Here is a 14639-nt window from a genome sequence, read left to right as displayed (position 1 = left end):
AATGGAAACACGGAAGTACCTTGCATGCAAGGTGACAGCAGATAATTAAAAATCAAGATACAATGTTGCCTCGGTTTTCGAACGTCCCGGACTTCAAATGAAAATTTCGAGATTAACGTGCGCAATCAGCTGACCCACGACTCACTTTGTTATTGTGTATAACGCAGCCTCTGTATGCAGACGTGTCCCGTTAGCTACATTTACTGACTGTTTTTTCTTCATGTTGAGGTTTGTCACAGCCAAACTGCACAGAAGCACACATTCAGAGCTGGACACGCACCGGGCACCTCTTCACTTCTGGAGAGACGTCACTCACTCGGCAACCCCTCCCACATGCAGCGGCCACACACATAGAGGAACAGCGCACCTGCAGCAGACACTCTACATTCACTCCTACAAATGCATTATTTCTTTTTCTATTTATTGTAATGGGAAAAATCGATTTGATTGTGGTCGAGAATCCAGGTACCACTGTAATGGGTTACATGGAAACATGAATGAAGTGATACATGGACAATTCGACAGCAGAAGAACATTAATTTGATGATACAGGAACTTTGACAAACCACACTATTTATTTTGAATAAAACAGGACTTTCATAACAAGCGTTGCCAGCAAAAGAAAATTGACAAACAAGGTAAACAGGCAAACATCTTCAGAAAAGGAGCAAACAGAACAGAGAAAAATGAGTTTTCTTTCTTCAGTCTCTAGGCAGCTGAAGTAAGCTCACTGTCAATGTTATGAATGATGCTGTGAATCCAGAGGTCCTGGTCATTCACTCCAGTGTCCACGAGAAAAACGGTCAACTTCCGCGCCCAGGGCTCACCTTTGACCTCAGATAAATCTTGGACACTTTCCACCTGGGCAACAAGTGCCTTTTTCTCCACATGGCTTCTGAACAACATGGAAGCCGCTTCAGACCACGTCTGCTGCTTCACACCTGGAGGATGGATGCATAAATCAACTGAAGAACTACAAAGCCATGTACATGCGAGTGAAACGCACATGTGTGAAACTTACTCAACAATAAAAATGGCAGGACAATTGTAAAGCATGACATTTTGGGGTGCTGGTGCTCAAGCCAGAAAAAAAAACGGAACCAGTTGCAAAATTATTATGATCGCTATCATTATTATTATTAACAAGCCAAGAAAACAACATGTGACCAAATCTTTGAAATAATCAACAGCAATATGTCTTGTGTAATAAAATATATTGTCCATGTCTATTCAACATTGTTTTTTAACAACCAAAAAACAAGACAATCCAAAAATACCCTGCTAAACATACCAATACTCAGTGTTTACCTGTATGATGCTGCAGGACAGAGGAGTTTAACGGCTGCTCTGTGTGACATGCGATGTCGGTGGAGCAACAGAACAATTCTCTCAAGAATGTACAAATGTCCCCTCCGACATCAAAGCACATTAGGAAGCTAAGAGAGTTACTTTCTTTCCAAAAGAACTTAAAAATGAAGAAAAAAAACGCTCCAGGTGGGGCACTATTCTTCAGTGCTCGATTCCTTGATCCCTCAGTGACACTCAATTCATGCTGGCAAACCTCACCTGCGAGTTGGGCTGCGATGGCCTGAACAGGAAGTTGCCTGAATTCCTCTGCCAAAGGTCTCAAGGAGGAGCTGCGGACAATCTCATGCTTGCCATAGTCCAACTCGTAAACGGAAATCAACCCATTGGCGAGGGTTCCCTTCACTAGTGCACGGCGCCAACTGAAATGGAGACACAAGTAAAATGATCATTTTCAATGAGGTAAAGTCAGTAAACAACAGAATATACACAAAGGCAATGAGTCATTACCATAGTCATTGTTTCTAAATCGACATTTTCAAGCAGAGATGTGGGAAAACAAACTTTTCTTCTATGATTCTGCCATTGAGAGTCACCATTCTTTTCAAATAATGCACACTCAGACGCAGAGTTTGTCCACAATAATGGTGGACTCATGGGTCAGCAATAACACATCGAGTTGATCAAAAACAATGCTCCACAGACATGAACTTTGAAAAGGCTATAGTTTTAGAAATACTAATAGGGAAAATAGAGCTGACCATTCAGGATTTATTTTACAGAGAGATCTGTCACTGTTGATACATGTGGAAGGGCTACACCAGAAACTAGAAAAAAGAGCAGATCACTGACCACTGACTAAGTACCGTATTTTTCGGACTACAGAGCGCACCGGAATATTAGCCGCACCCACCAAATCTAAGAAGGAAAATGGATTTTATTCATACATAAGCCGCACCAGTCTATAAGCCGCGGGTGCACCGTTGCTGTCTGCGCCACAGAAAATGCATGAGAATAACTTCTAGCGATCCTCTAGTACTAGTTTTGAAAACGGGGTCCAGTGTCGAGACTGACTCATGAAACAATCTTGCCAATGTTCTGAACTCCAGTCATGAACTCCTCACATCTTATTTACATTTAAAGTGTTCAGAAAGCGCTGTTTTCACACTCCAGTAGATCATCTCTGTTAGCAGAGCTGCGGATACGCGGGCGAAAACAGCGCAATTTGAGCGCTTTAAAGGTAAATAAAACGCCCGTGATGTAATCGGTTTGATGTGACGAAGCTCAATATTTTTGCCAGCAAAGAGCATGCTCATTAGACTCTAAAAACTAGGGATGCTCCGAGAGACAGGAGAGCACTCAGGTGAAGCAGCTGTCTTCAACCTCTTTCATGAAAGTTCTCACTCTGGACGGCTGCATAAGTTTCAGATTCAGGTGGTGGACCGCGAACGCTGCATCTGACACACACAAGACTGCAGCGGATTCGGCCGCGGTTGATTCCGTCTTAAAACGACACCTGAGAAAGGCTGCTCATCTGGCGCGGTGAAATTAATGATTATTTCTCGGGCAATATGCTTCGCGTTCCGAATGTCACGCTCAGACCGGCGAGTGACCGCTGGTTCCTGCAGTTTCACTTTCATGAGCACCAGAAAACTCTGTGCTCCGTCAAGTGCTGGTGTTTTAAATATCGTATTGAATTCGTGGCGTTGGCGCCTTTTAATGTGCATGTGCTGCAGGATGCAAACTTGACATGACAGACTGAAAAAAGCTTCCGCATTAGACACCCCATTGCCAAGCGAGTGGCGAGTCGGCAGGGAGGAGCGGACGCATCACAAACCGCGGGCGGTGCCTCATCAGAACAGCTGCTGTCACATGTGATCGGATTTTGTGACCGGCAATGACAGGCAGTGGTCGGCATTCACAGATCACAACAAGTTCAGCCTTTCATAATCGGTGGCCGATTGATTGGAATATCCCTGTAAAAATCCATATATTAGCCGCATCGTTTTATAAGCCGCAGGGTTCAGACCGCGAGAAAAAAGTAGCGGCTTATAGTCCGGAAAATACGGTAAGTGAGCTAGATCACATTGAGTAGCTGGTATCTTTGAAGAATAACAGTAATTTGAATCATGCATGTCATATCCTGGTGGTGAGGGGTGGGGGGAACTTTAAAAAATAATATAATCTAACAGACGGATTTCACCAGACAAGGAGATCAAGACAATGCTGCTAATTGCACAGAAGCAAATGGAAACAACTAAACTACACAAATTGTGAAAAAAATGTATTTACCACCATGGAAAAAAAAACGCTAAACAGCAGTACGTACCGACTCCCTCAGTCCTTTCAACAATATATGTTTGTCACGTACTTAAAGGAGGGCATATTAACTTACGTCTTGTCTATTTTGGCAGCGTACATCTCCCCTTTCTTAACCTGCAGACACGTGGTGGATTCCTGTGGTCGGTTGTAATGGAGCATCATCTCGCCCATCAGGACCACTAGTTTATGCATGTGCTTCCAGGGCTGCAGCACAAAGTGGCCGGGGTGGCAGGCCACTGGCACAAACACATCCATGTTCTGCCCGGGCTGGAGGGATGATAATAGTAATCAGATAATAACAGAGAGATTCAAAATTCTGCTCATTTCATCTGTCTGATTCTCTGTGTTTCATCAAATTCTCTGTTTCTTAATGTGAATACGTTCACTTCACAGACATGTTTCCTTGCACAGTAGGTGATATGACCAGGATGATACAGGCATCTCCTCCTTGTTTGAATCAGGTGAACCCATTTCTTCACCTTCCTCCATCTCACCCTGTCCTCTGCTTCCTCTTCTCTCAAAGCTACAAATTTCCTCTTCACCACCTCCATAAATCTCCTCTTTTGCCTTCCTCTCCACCTTCTGCCTGGCAGTTCCAACCTCAACATCTTCCTACCAATGTACTGGCTCTCTCTCCTCTGTACATGTCCAAACCATCTCCATCTAGCCTCTCTGACTTTGTCTCCTAAACACCTGACCACATGTGCTGTCCCTCTGATATACTGCTTCCTGATCCTATCCATCCTGCTCACTCCCAGAGAGAAGCTCAGCATCTTCATCTCCACTACCTCCAGCTCTGCCTCCTGTCTTTTCCTCAGTGCCACTGTTTCCAAACCATACAACATTGCTGGCCTCACCACCCTTTTGGACACCTTCCCTTTCATCCTTTCCGACACCCTTTTGTCACACATCACACCTGACGATTCCATCCTGCCTGCCCCCGCTTCTTCACCTCTTTCTCACACTCTCCATCACGTAGTACTTAAAATCCACCACCTTCTTTATCTCTGCATCCTGTAACTTCACCTGTCCACTTGGCTCCCTCTCATTCACACACACATATTTTCAGTCTTACTGCAGCTAACCTTCATTCCTCTCCTTTCTAAGGCAAACCTCCACCACTTTAGCTTAACTTCCACTTGCTCCCTGCTCTCACCACAATAATCCACACTGAAAAACTTAGATTCTTCACTTTGTTTTTTGATTCAAAGCACTGTGTGTTCTGTCCATGAAGAGTCCAGCTTACACGCTGTGTTTACATTTGACAGGGATGAGAGAATATCTAGTCCTAACAAGAACACATTGTTTATTTTGACCTCTTTCAGCCATGCGCTTGCCATTATCTTCAATCCACAGATGTATCAGATGCATGACCACCAACGAACATGTGGATGCTTCTGTCCAATCTATCTACATTTTATGGAGCTTCTTCCAGCAAGACTGGGTTATTTGTAGTCCTCCCCAGAAGGACATTTTAAACTAACCCCCTGCCCTTTAATATGCTTCTTATCTTGGGCACCACTCATTGTTCACACATTTGAACTTAGTTGCCAGTCTACAACCATGACAACTTCCCAATGAAAAATGTGATCACTGCCATTATCAAATATCAGAGACACTGCATCCAGCCGACAACTTTCTCAGCTCGTCAGCATTTATTGGCGCCGCTGCTTCTCATCTTTCACACTTGAATTGCCTCAAGAGTTTACATACCTGAGGGAGCTCCAGAGTTAGAGGCACGCTGGGCTCCATGTTAGGGTTTGCATGTTTTGAGCCGTTTGACAGATTCCCGTCGTCCACATCATGACGTCCACCTTGAATAAAGAAGGATTTAGTTTTGGTCTCTCCTGCCATAATAAATATAAATGACAAGCATCCTCACTGTTGCTGGCGTGGCGCTCACTCTGGGACACGAGCTGTCTCCACATCTCTGAATGAGACAACTGGTAGTTGATGCTCTTGCTCAGCTCTTGAGAATCAGCTCCAATAAAGAGGTACATATGAACCAACCTCTCCTCTTTATGCTGCTCTAACTTCTCAATCTAAACCCCAACACAGAATACAAAAAGACATGCATTTTAAGTCCAGATTCAAATGAAACATCTGGTTGGACCACACAGATCATGTACCTTCATCTTACAGTGTGGAACACCACTGATGACCTCTTTCAGGAATGAGACCATCTCAACAGTCCAGTTACTTGACGGAATGTTCATGGAAGCAAGTCGGCATTTAATGGCCTGTAAAAACAAAATAAAATGTTATCGTAATGAGTGCGAGAGCGATTATCACCCTCAGCTTTGATCTTAATAGACAGGAAGTTGACTCACCTGTGGGGGAATGACAGTCAAGTCCTCGATAAGCGGTGGAGGAAATTCACGAAGATCCGTAACCTCTATGGTTGCAGAGAGACCCAAGTCAATGTAGAAGACCTCCATCACTCTGTTTCCATACAGGTTAGTGATCTAAAAAGACATGGCATGGATGAATAACTACCATACATTTGGACACCATCAGTCATTACTCCTGTTATATTGAAGGAAACTTCTCCTCTGGTATACAGGGAAAGTGGAATGAAACTACATTAAACAGTAGCCAACGACTAGCAATGACATAGCCATAACCCTAGCTGAACAGTTCAATGGCTCTTCAGATGAGGCAACGGAATAACTGAGCTGCGAAAGAAGTATTTGAGCAAAACCTTAAGATATTAAGATATTTGTCTCAAATCTGTTTCATCATAACCATACCTCAACTCTTGACCATTCTCCTTTGCATCGAGCCAGACAAAGCTTGCCCGCGAAAGGTCTCGATACTAGAGACTCAGATGTTGTCTGGAAGAAGTAGAGAGGGAGAGACAGAGTCAGCCTTTGCCATTGCACCACAAAGTAGTGACTGGAAGAAACACACAACATATAAGACAGAACAGGGTGGACAGGGAGCGCGAACCAAGTGTGGGAAAAGGAAGAGGATTACTCAGGATTACAGGGCAAGTGTGACCACAAAATCTATAGGTTAACTATTTATATTAAAAGCTGCAACACTGGCTTGACCCAATTATTTTACGTGAATGTAACCAAATCATTTACCTACCTGGGCCCTGAAAAATGCCTCCGTCTGATCAAGCAGCTTCTCAAGTCTCGCAGTTCCTCTGGAGGGCACCTGGCAGTAGATGGTTCCATCTGTGCAGACATATGTGACACTAACCTGCTGACTGATGGAGTCAATCTGCAAATACAAAATCAATTCATGAGAATAAGACAGGAAAGTGTAACAAAACATTCAATTACTCGCATTAAAATAAAAAAAAAAGAGGACCAATTCATTACGTGATACTAATTCAACAGCAGTGAGACTGAGGAAATCTGAGGACATTATTCAGGGAAGGAATCTTTACAATCTTACAATTCCATTCCAATTTTTTTGGGCCACGATTCGTTTAGATTCAAAACCATTTTATTCGCAATGGTTTCTGATCGTGACCTACTTGCTTTTCAACAAAGAATGACAAATAGAATCTTTTACACACATTAAGTTTTAAAATTGTATCCATGTTGAGATACAATTGTTCCATCCGTTACCCTAAATTCAATGTTACGTACTGCTTAATAAACAAAAACGAAACTGCCTCTATATCTTTATCTTAATTGTTAAACTTTCGTAAGTAGTAGTAGCCTTTTAAATTCCGAAGAAAAGTGCCCTGATGGGTGACTGTTCTTTTGGTCTCATGGTAAAGCAGCGTCACAGCTGTCTCAGTGAAAAACTTGCAGCCTCTGCTCTGTCATAGCATTGTGTGGCGAGTTGCTCCGTGATCTCAGAGAGATGCATCGCAAGATGAGCCTGCACCGTTTGTGTTGTTCAGCTCGGTGTTTCCAAGCATTTAGGAAAACCTGAAATAAGGCCAAACTTTAGCATTTACTTAAGATAGTGCTGGTTTGATCTTCGTCTACGTCATCTTTGATTTGGTATGCAACTACGTTGCACGTAGTTACAAAATGGTGGACGACCAGAGGAATTTTTTTATTTTTAAAAATTACTTTTGGGACATTTTGATTCTAATCCTGGCAAATAATAATCACGATTCCGCACCCTTAAGAGACATCCTAGTCATACAGTCAAGGATTCTGTGACGATGGTATTGAGTCAGTCATATGTTCAACCTATTGGCCTTCACTTTTAGACTTACGATCAAAGGGTTGTTCATCGACTCGTCCTGTAAGGCCTTCAGGCACGTGGAGTTTATGTTAATGTCATCATCCTGTGACGTGTCATACAGAACAACTTGTGGCACGCTGTTCTGTTGAGAGGCCTCCAGTGATTCCATCACCAAGATCTTTCCAACTGCCACCTTGTCCAAAGTGGATAGCACTAAAGGATGGGTGCTGAATGCCTCCAAGCCTAGGAGGGAATATGCTATTAAAGACAGGCTTGGCATTCTAAATCTATAACACTTAATTTTCTTATCTTATCAACCTGCAAGTAGAACATTAACCGCTTGAAAAGGCAGTATGCAGAAGTTGGGGTGTATCTCGAGAACACTGGTTGCATCTGTTTCAGCAAAAAATCCATAGTCCACATAATATATCTGTACAAACAAAGGAAATAAAGACATTGTATTAAGATGCTCAACCAACACAAAAGTCAGTTGTTCTGATACTGCAGTTGTCATTTTCAGTCAGTTGGAGTCCACAAAACTGTAAATCAAATGTAAAAAACACATCCAGACTATTACATATTTCACACTACAATACTGTTAAGAGATAAAAAGGGATAAGCCACTTCTCACAAGGAGCCCAGATTGATGTCCTACACACAGCTTCAGAGAAATGGGTAAAAAAAAGTGTCATACAGCATTAGTTCGATATAAATTATGAGCGTACATTTCCAAATGGATCAGACTGCAATTTGTATTTAGAGGTTGGCCTATATTATCGCTCAAGTGACAGAGGTGGAAGGGTAGGTGAAGGCATACAGACACATGAGGGAAGTACATATTTTTACTCCATGAGGTCCAACCGTTTCATTTTAGAAGACTCAGTGCCTAAGACATAATGGGTGAAAAGTAGGGCTGCATGATAACCACTTAAACGTCACCGCAATGTGTGCATGTGAAATAGAGACATCACAGTGAAAACTTTTTTTGTGGAGTTCTGTCCCTCAGAGACAAATTACAGACATATTTTGGATTTCAAGATCATGTCAACCAATAAAAAAAACAAAGCAAAACAAAAAACGTCCTGTTCTGCTGATATGCCTCAACCCCGAGGTCAAATTTTTTTGGTCCCCCAAGTCTCCAGCACAGAGCACAATATGACAAAGCAAACAGATGGTAATTAAGAATGCCTTTGCTGCAAAAAAAAAATGCACTTCCCAAATGTCATTACTCAATCTGGTGAGAATTCCAGTGAATTCATGTTAATTTTGCAATACTTATCACAAAAAAAGAGAAATTGCAACATCAGTTGTTTTCCCAACATGTGCCGCCCTATTGTGTGATGTGAAAGTAAAACTTTGATCATGTTTCATACTTGGTTGCGAATTGGTCACCAACACTGACAGCAATTTCTGATACACAACCTTGCTGCTAAGAGGGACAGTTTCACCAGACTCATGTGTCAGTGAGCCTTGGCTATCTAGGATGAGAAGTCACATTAAAGAACAAGTGAAACCACTGAAGACAGCTGTAAAACCACCATGTTACCTTGACTTTGTTTTCCTCTGACATGATCTCTGTGACCTGCGCTCTGGCCAGCTCCTCTGCCTCTTCACCCTGAATTGCAACAAGCTGACCGACCGCAAGTTTGGCCTGTTTTCTGTGGATTGCAGTTCTGCAATAGAAGGAGCGCATGGACTCCTCCATCAACTCCTGTTCCCCGGAATATTTCGCCCCAATGTACCTAAACACAAAGACCCGACTCAAACTGTAGTCATCATGGTTAACTAAGTTAATCATCTTGCAAGAAAATTCTAACAATAAGGATTACTGCAAATGAAGGTAAGTATATACTTAGTGATAAAGGGTAACAGTGATACATATGCCACAGAGATGGTGGTACAGAACCCTACCTTACGGTAACAGTGTGTCCGTTTCTGGAATCTGTAACAAGCACAGAGGAGAACTGCTCCAACGGCAAAGTTAAAGAGTCAGGAATCATGCAGCTCAAAACTTCGACACCAGATGGCGGCGGGGGATTTCTGTACTGACCCCCCTCAGAGTCCGGGGGTTTCCTGCTTTCTTTATTTGAGTTGTAAAGGATAGCCTGCGTACAGAAAAGCACACCACATTAACTCTGCTTTGAGAGCTAGTTACTGGCTGAGAGACAATATTGTTCATCCATTACCTTGCTTTTGTCATTTGCATTTGGATACTCCACACTGCAAAGTTCTAACAGAAGGGAAATGTTGTCCAGAATTTCTTTGGGGAATGGAGTCTTGTACGTGTCGATGAAAAGTTTGGGCAAAGCATGGACCCACAATCCATGACTGTACTTCAACAGCAGCTCTTTCAGCCTGGTGCGAACTTCAGTGGACACATCTGGAGATGAATCTCCGTGAGTGGAAGCATTGGGGGCACCGTTGGTATTCTTAACTGGCGGAAATTCCGGGCCACGTTTGTTGAGTGAAGCCAAAAGAGGAATACTTGTGGAGTTTTGGACAATAGGTTGTGTTTGATGGATGTGTTTGTTTACAGCAGAGTTTCCACTGCGGTTGACCTGCGGATTGGTCGGGCTAGGAGGCTGAGGGGGGATGAGTGTAGGCAGAGGCAAACATTCAGAAGTCTGCGTCTGAGAAGGAGTTGGAGTCAAAGGAGTAGATGGATGCTGTGATGACGGAGCACTTTTTTGGGCGTTTGTGTGAGGAACAGACGACTTGGCAGGTCGAGGAGGATAAAGTAGGCTGTTGGATGAAAGGGTTTGTTCTACCTGCATCATCATGAAAGATGTACAGGGTTTAAAAACATATAAAAAAAACATGTTTCGAACATATATATTATACATAAGTAAAAAACTCACCATGCAAACATCGGTCCACTTTTTCAAATCAATGAGCACTTGAGGGTGAAGTGTCTGCTGAAACATTTGTTTGTAGACGTCTGGCAGCTTGGAGAGCCAGAGGCCACAGCAGTATCTCTTCAGGATTGAACTTATCCTCCGTTTCATCAGCTTCACATCATAAAGGTCCGTCTGCAGGCGACACTTCAGGTGAAACATAGACAACACTGGAAACAAAAACTGCAGCAAACTGCATTTCATTTGTACCTGAGGCTGTTTGGAGGACGGCAAAGGCGCTGGGGGTTTTGCTGTGGAATCAAAGTGTGATTCTGTTCAGTTGTACGCACATGATAAACAGTAAATATTCTCTCTTCAAACAAAATGCTGACACTGGTTGCATTGGAGTCAATATTTAAGAACTAAAACTAATTCAGCATTGAGCAGTGAAAGACATAATTAGGATTGCAAAATTCCAGGAAGCTGAAACTTTCCATGGGAATTTACGGGAATAAAAGGTGAATTTTCAAAATTGAAGGCACAATATTTTCTAAACTACAATTGCCTCAACCACATTTAAGTTCTATATGAAGAGCCAACTTTCAGTTTTGAAAATTCCCAGTTCATTCCCATTAGTAGAAAAAGGCCTACAATTATGCATCGGCCATGGCGTTCTATTAACTGTAGACCTGACTCCCAGAAGACTGACAGACGATTTTAACCTGACTTGAGAGGCGAGAATAAGTTGTTTTGGTGGGTGTAAACCAGCAACCACTCAGCTGACAAGCGTGAGGACACTTGGCTCCTGCAGGAGCGCTGTCCTGGCAAAGTAATCAAGTGAAGACCAGCACTGCGGTGCAAGTCAAGGCTCTTTAAAATGCAACCTGTCATCACAGAAAGTGTGAAAAAGAAAACAAGTTTCATACAGTGTTGCAATAGGAGAGGAAGCTTTCTGAAGATTTAAACTTACCTTTAGGTTTATCATCATTGGGCACAGAGTTCTCCCTGTAAATTGACACAGATTTTAAAGGCAGCATTTAAGAGACTGACTGACAGCTTGACAGAGAACTATCAAAATAATTTGAAACAAAATAAAATATATTGTACAGTGAAGCTCAGAAAAGAACAGTCTTGAACTCTCACACTAGGGCTCAACAAATAAGCTTAAGAACCCACCTCTTTCGGTTCACTTTTGCCACGGCAGGTGGTCTGTGCTGAACAGGCGTCACTGAGCTGAATCTTTGATCCAACTGCCTGGTGTTGGAAGAAGGGTTCACTATTTAGGATTTTAGTGAGGCAAATTGCAGAGACATATTCTCTACACACCTGAAATCTCCCGCAGCGCTGAAACCTCTGAAGCCACCACGGGACCTAAACTGGTTTGATGAAAAGCTAGTGGTGGTATAGGCTGAAGGTTGACGCAATGAAGATCTTTGCCTCCCTGAACATACGAAAATAGCGGATGGATCTCACACAGAAAAACTTGCAAACAATAGACTTGTGTTGACTTATTGTTGTCTCACTTAAGTTTGGAAAAAGTCCTTACAATTGAGCAGCATATAAGGATCCGAGGACTTGAATCTCATCCTGCAGTTCACCAGCTGGGAGCGCCCTGATTTCTTTGTGCTCTTCTGTTTGGCGACCAGTTCTGCCACATGCGCTGTCTGTTCGCAAACTCCAGCAAAGCACCGCAACTGAAAAGCACAACCACAGATGTAAACGATATATGCTTGAGTTATAAAGTAAAAACTTCGACCGGAACCTTTAAGAAATGACCACTTGAATTAATTTACTAAGATCGAAAATTTGATTTATGTTTTGCAAAACAGAAACTTTGTCCCAGCGATTACAAAAAGTAAATGCAGATGGCTCAGCAGAATTCTTTTGGAGTAATGTATCACTGTTTACATGACGCTCTCTGCGGCAATAACGCTGCTAGTCGGATTAGAAAGGACAGATCCAACCAAAAATCTGTTTCTGAAACGTAATCTAGATCCAACAATTATTTATAAAAATAAACCACGAGTCAGACTTGAGTCACACTTGAATGGGCAAAATCGACCCCACCTCCGCAACATGACACCAAAGTCTCGAGGACTCTTCATGATCGCTGTTTGAAACATTAATAACTCAAGACATTCTCTATAGTGTCTATACTTCAGTAGTTTTTTAGTGGACTCATGGCCGTTTTACATAGTGTCAAAGTCAAGTGAATCCACTGAACATTTGATGGCTTCTTCCAGTCGATTCTCTTACAGGTCTGTGTCCGAGACTTGGACTTGGTGCTACACTAAGATTGCCTTTCAGGGTCCCCCGCCCACTTTCAGAAGGTAAAGATTTTTCCACTCAGTGAAGTCCACCTCCATGATGCGTTATGTGTTATCAGTTTGTTAGGCTGTTCCCACTTCGTATGATAACATGAGAGTTCATCTTTAAAAGAGAGGTCATTTTCCTGATGGCGTGGCAGCTCTCATTTAAGATGTGGCGGAAACCCTGCCTTTTGCACATTTCCTGTGAATAAAAAGGTCTTTTCAGTGTAATTTCTTCATCTAAATTACTCTGGTGGCTTCTTGGACTTTTTCATTGGAGAGAATTTTTATGCAAATGTATAAATAGTCTGTCCAAACTGAAGATAAATCATCATTTCGACTGGATTACTCACATTAAATGTGAGTCAAGAACATTTTTATGGTGTAGTTTAATTTAAAAAAAAACAGCAGGCATCTAACTTTGAACTTCAATTTACAAACACAGATCTGCTTAACCAATATCATTATAATCAAGGCATCACCTGTCATGAGTTTAGAGACAAGTATCTCCAACATGGTGGCTTCCGGGTTTGATGACGCGCCGTGAAAACCCTCTATTTCATCATAAAAGCCTCAACGGCATAAATGGACGGAGTTTGAAGTAGGGGGAAGAATAACAGGCACAGGGACCAATCCTCACCTGGCCTTGGTAGAAGGACATGCGCACGACTGAAGGGATGCTGCGAAGGTAGTCCTCCAACTTTGCATAGCCCAGTTTTCTATGCGGGATAGTTTCTCCACACAGCTGGCTGTAGTCAGACTGCAGGCTTTCAATGGACACACCATCCTTGCTGGACTGGAGAACAGCCCGCAGCATTTTCTGGGTGAAGTCAGTGCTCGCCATCCTGAAAAATACACAGTTTAAAAAGTCACCATTGGCTTATTCGGCAAGTTCACGCAATTGCACATCAATAAGACGCAGGGTTTAATACAGGTAAGTGAAAACATTGCTCTTTGAAACGCCAAGACCAAATCAAAACAAACCTGGAGGCGTTCTACTTTCTGTGTTACTGCCACGCTTTTTGCAGTTTTGACTGGACTAAATGGAGGAACACTTACATACACAAATCCCATACAGGTACTGACTCCACGAATGCTTTGTATTCTATTTCGGAGTCAACCAAATGACGGGCCACTGCAGGCAGGTCACGCTAACGCAAGTGCACGTGCTCATACGATACGTTTAGCCTCGCACAAGCAGCAATAATACAACCATTAATGTACGTCACGTTTAACCGACTTTACTTTCGACGAACCAAACACTAAAAATATCTCTACATGTAATTGTGCGGGGAAGTAGATGGCATTCGAGCTCGCAGCTAGCACACGTCACTCGAAGACTATCATAACATTCAGACAAGAATATGAATATGTACGATGACGTTTGATCGAATACTGCTGCAAACATTTGTTTGGCAGCATAAAGTTACTTACCTGGCTTCGACAGGTGTTTTGCTCAGTCGCAACGTTCGAAGTGAAAAACACCAGACGAGATTTTCTTTTTAAACCACAAATCCTAAACGCAATTTAATCAAAATTTGGTTGTTTGCTGTCGTTTTTTTTTTTATTGTAGTCGATTTGAAGATTTACCTGATACGTCATACATTCGCGAGCGGTGAAATATCGACAGTGCAAAAGTAGAACGAGCTGCGTAGTCAGTAACGCCAACTCTCGCGAGACCAGAGCAAACGCTAACAAGCACATCACGCGCAGA

At 42.6% G+C, this 14639-nt stretch overlaps 1 protein-coding gene across 1 annotated transcript; it reads right to left on the bottom strand.

Annotated features, from left to right (window-relative positions):
* Nucleotides 1-571: 571 nt before the first annotated feature.
* Nucleotides 572-14581, bottom strand: LOC128754066 (tudor domain-containing protein 7A-like). Its single transcript, XM_053856392.1, has 23 exons — nucleotides 14360-14581; nucleotides 13566-13770; nucleotides 12163-12310; nucleotides 11943-12057; nucleotides 11793-11870; nucleotides 11587-11621; nucleotides 11339-11500; nucleotides 10887-10927; nucleotides 10641-10811; nucleotides 9969-10550; nucleotides 9694-9887; nucleotides 9329-9524; nucleotides 8101-8212; nucleotides 7814-8025; nucleotides 6721-6855; nucleotides 6378-6461; nucleotides 5958-6092; nucleotides 5757-5867; nucleotides 5510-5669; nucleotides 5341-5441; nucleotides 3701-3894; nucleotides 1567-1727; nucleotides 572-941 (listed from the first exon to the last, which is right to left on the bottom strand). The coding sequence occupies exons 2-23, from the start codon at nucleotides 13767-13769 to the stop codon at nucleotides 709-711; spliced, it is 3564 nt and encodes a 1187-aa protein (XP_053712367.1). The 5' UTR covers nucleotide 13770; nucleotides 14360-14581; the 3' UTR covers nucleotides 572-708.
* Nucleotides 14582-14639: the final 58 nt, after the last annotated feature.

The sequence above is a fragment of the Synchiropus splendidus genome, chromosome 2 (genome assembly GCF_027744825.2).
Source record: "Synchiropus splendidus isolate RoL2022-P1 chromosome 2, RoL_Sspl_1.0, whole genome shotgun sequence".
In the NCBI taxonomy this organism is placed as follows: Eukaryota; Metazoa; Chordata; class Actinopteri; order Syngnathiformes; family Callionymidae; genus Synchiropus; species Synchiropus splendidus.
The sequence above is the reverse complement of the archived record's forward strand: the minus strand, read 5'-3'. Positions and strand labels throughout refer to the sequence as shown.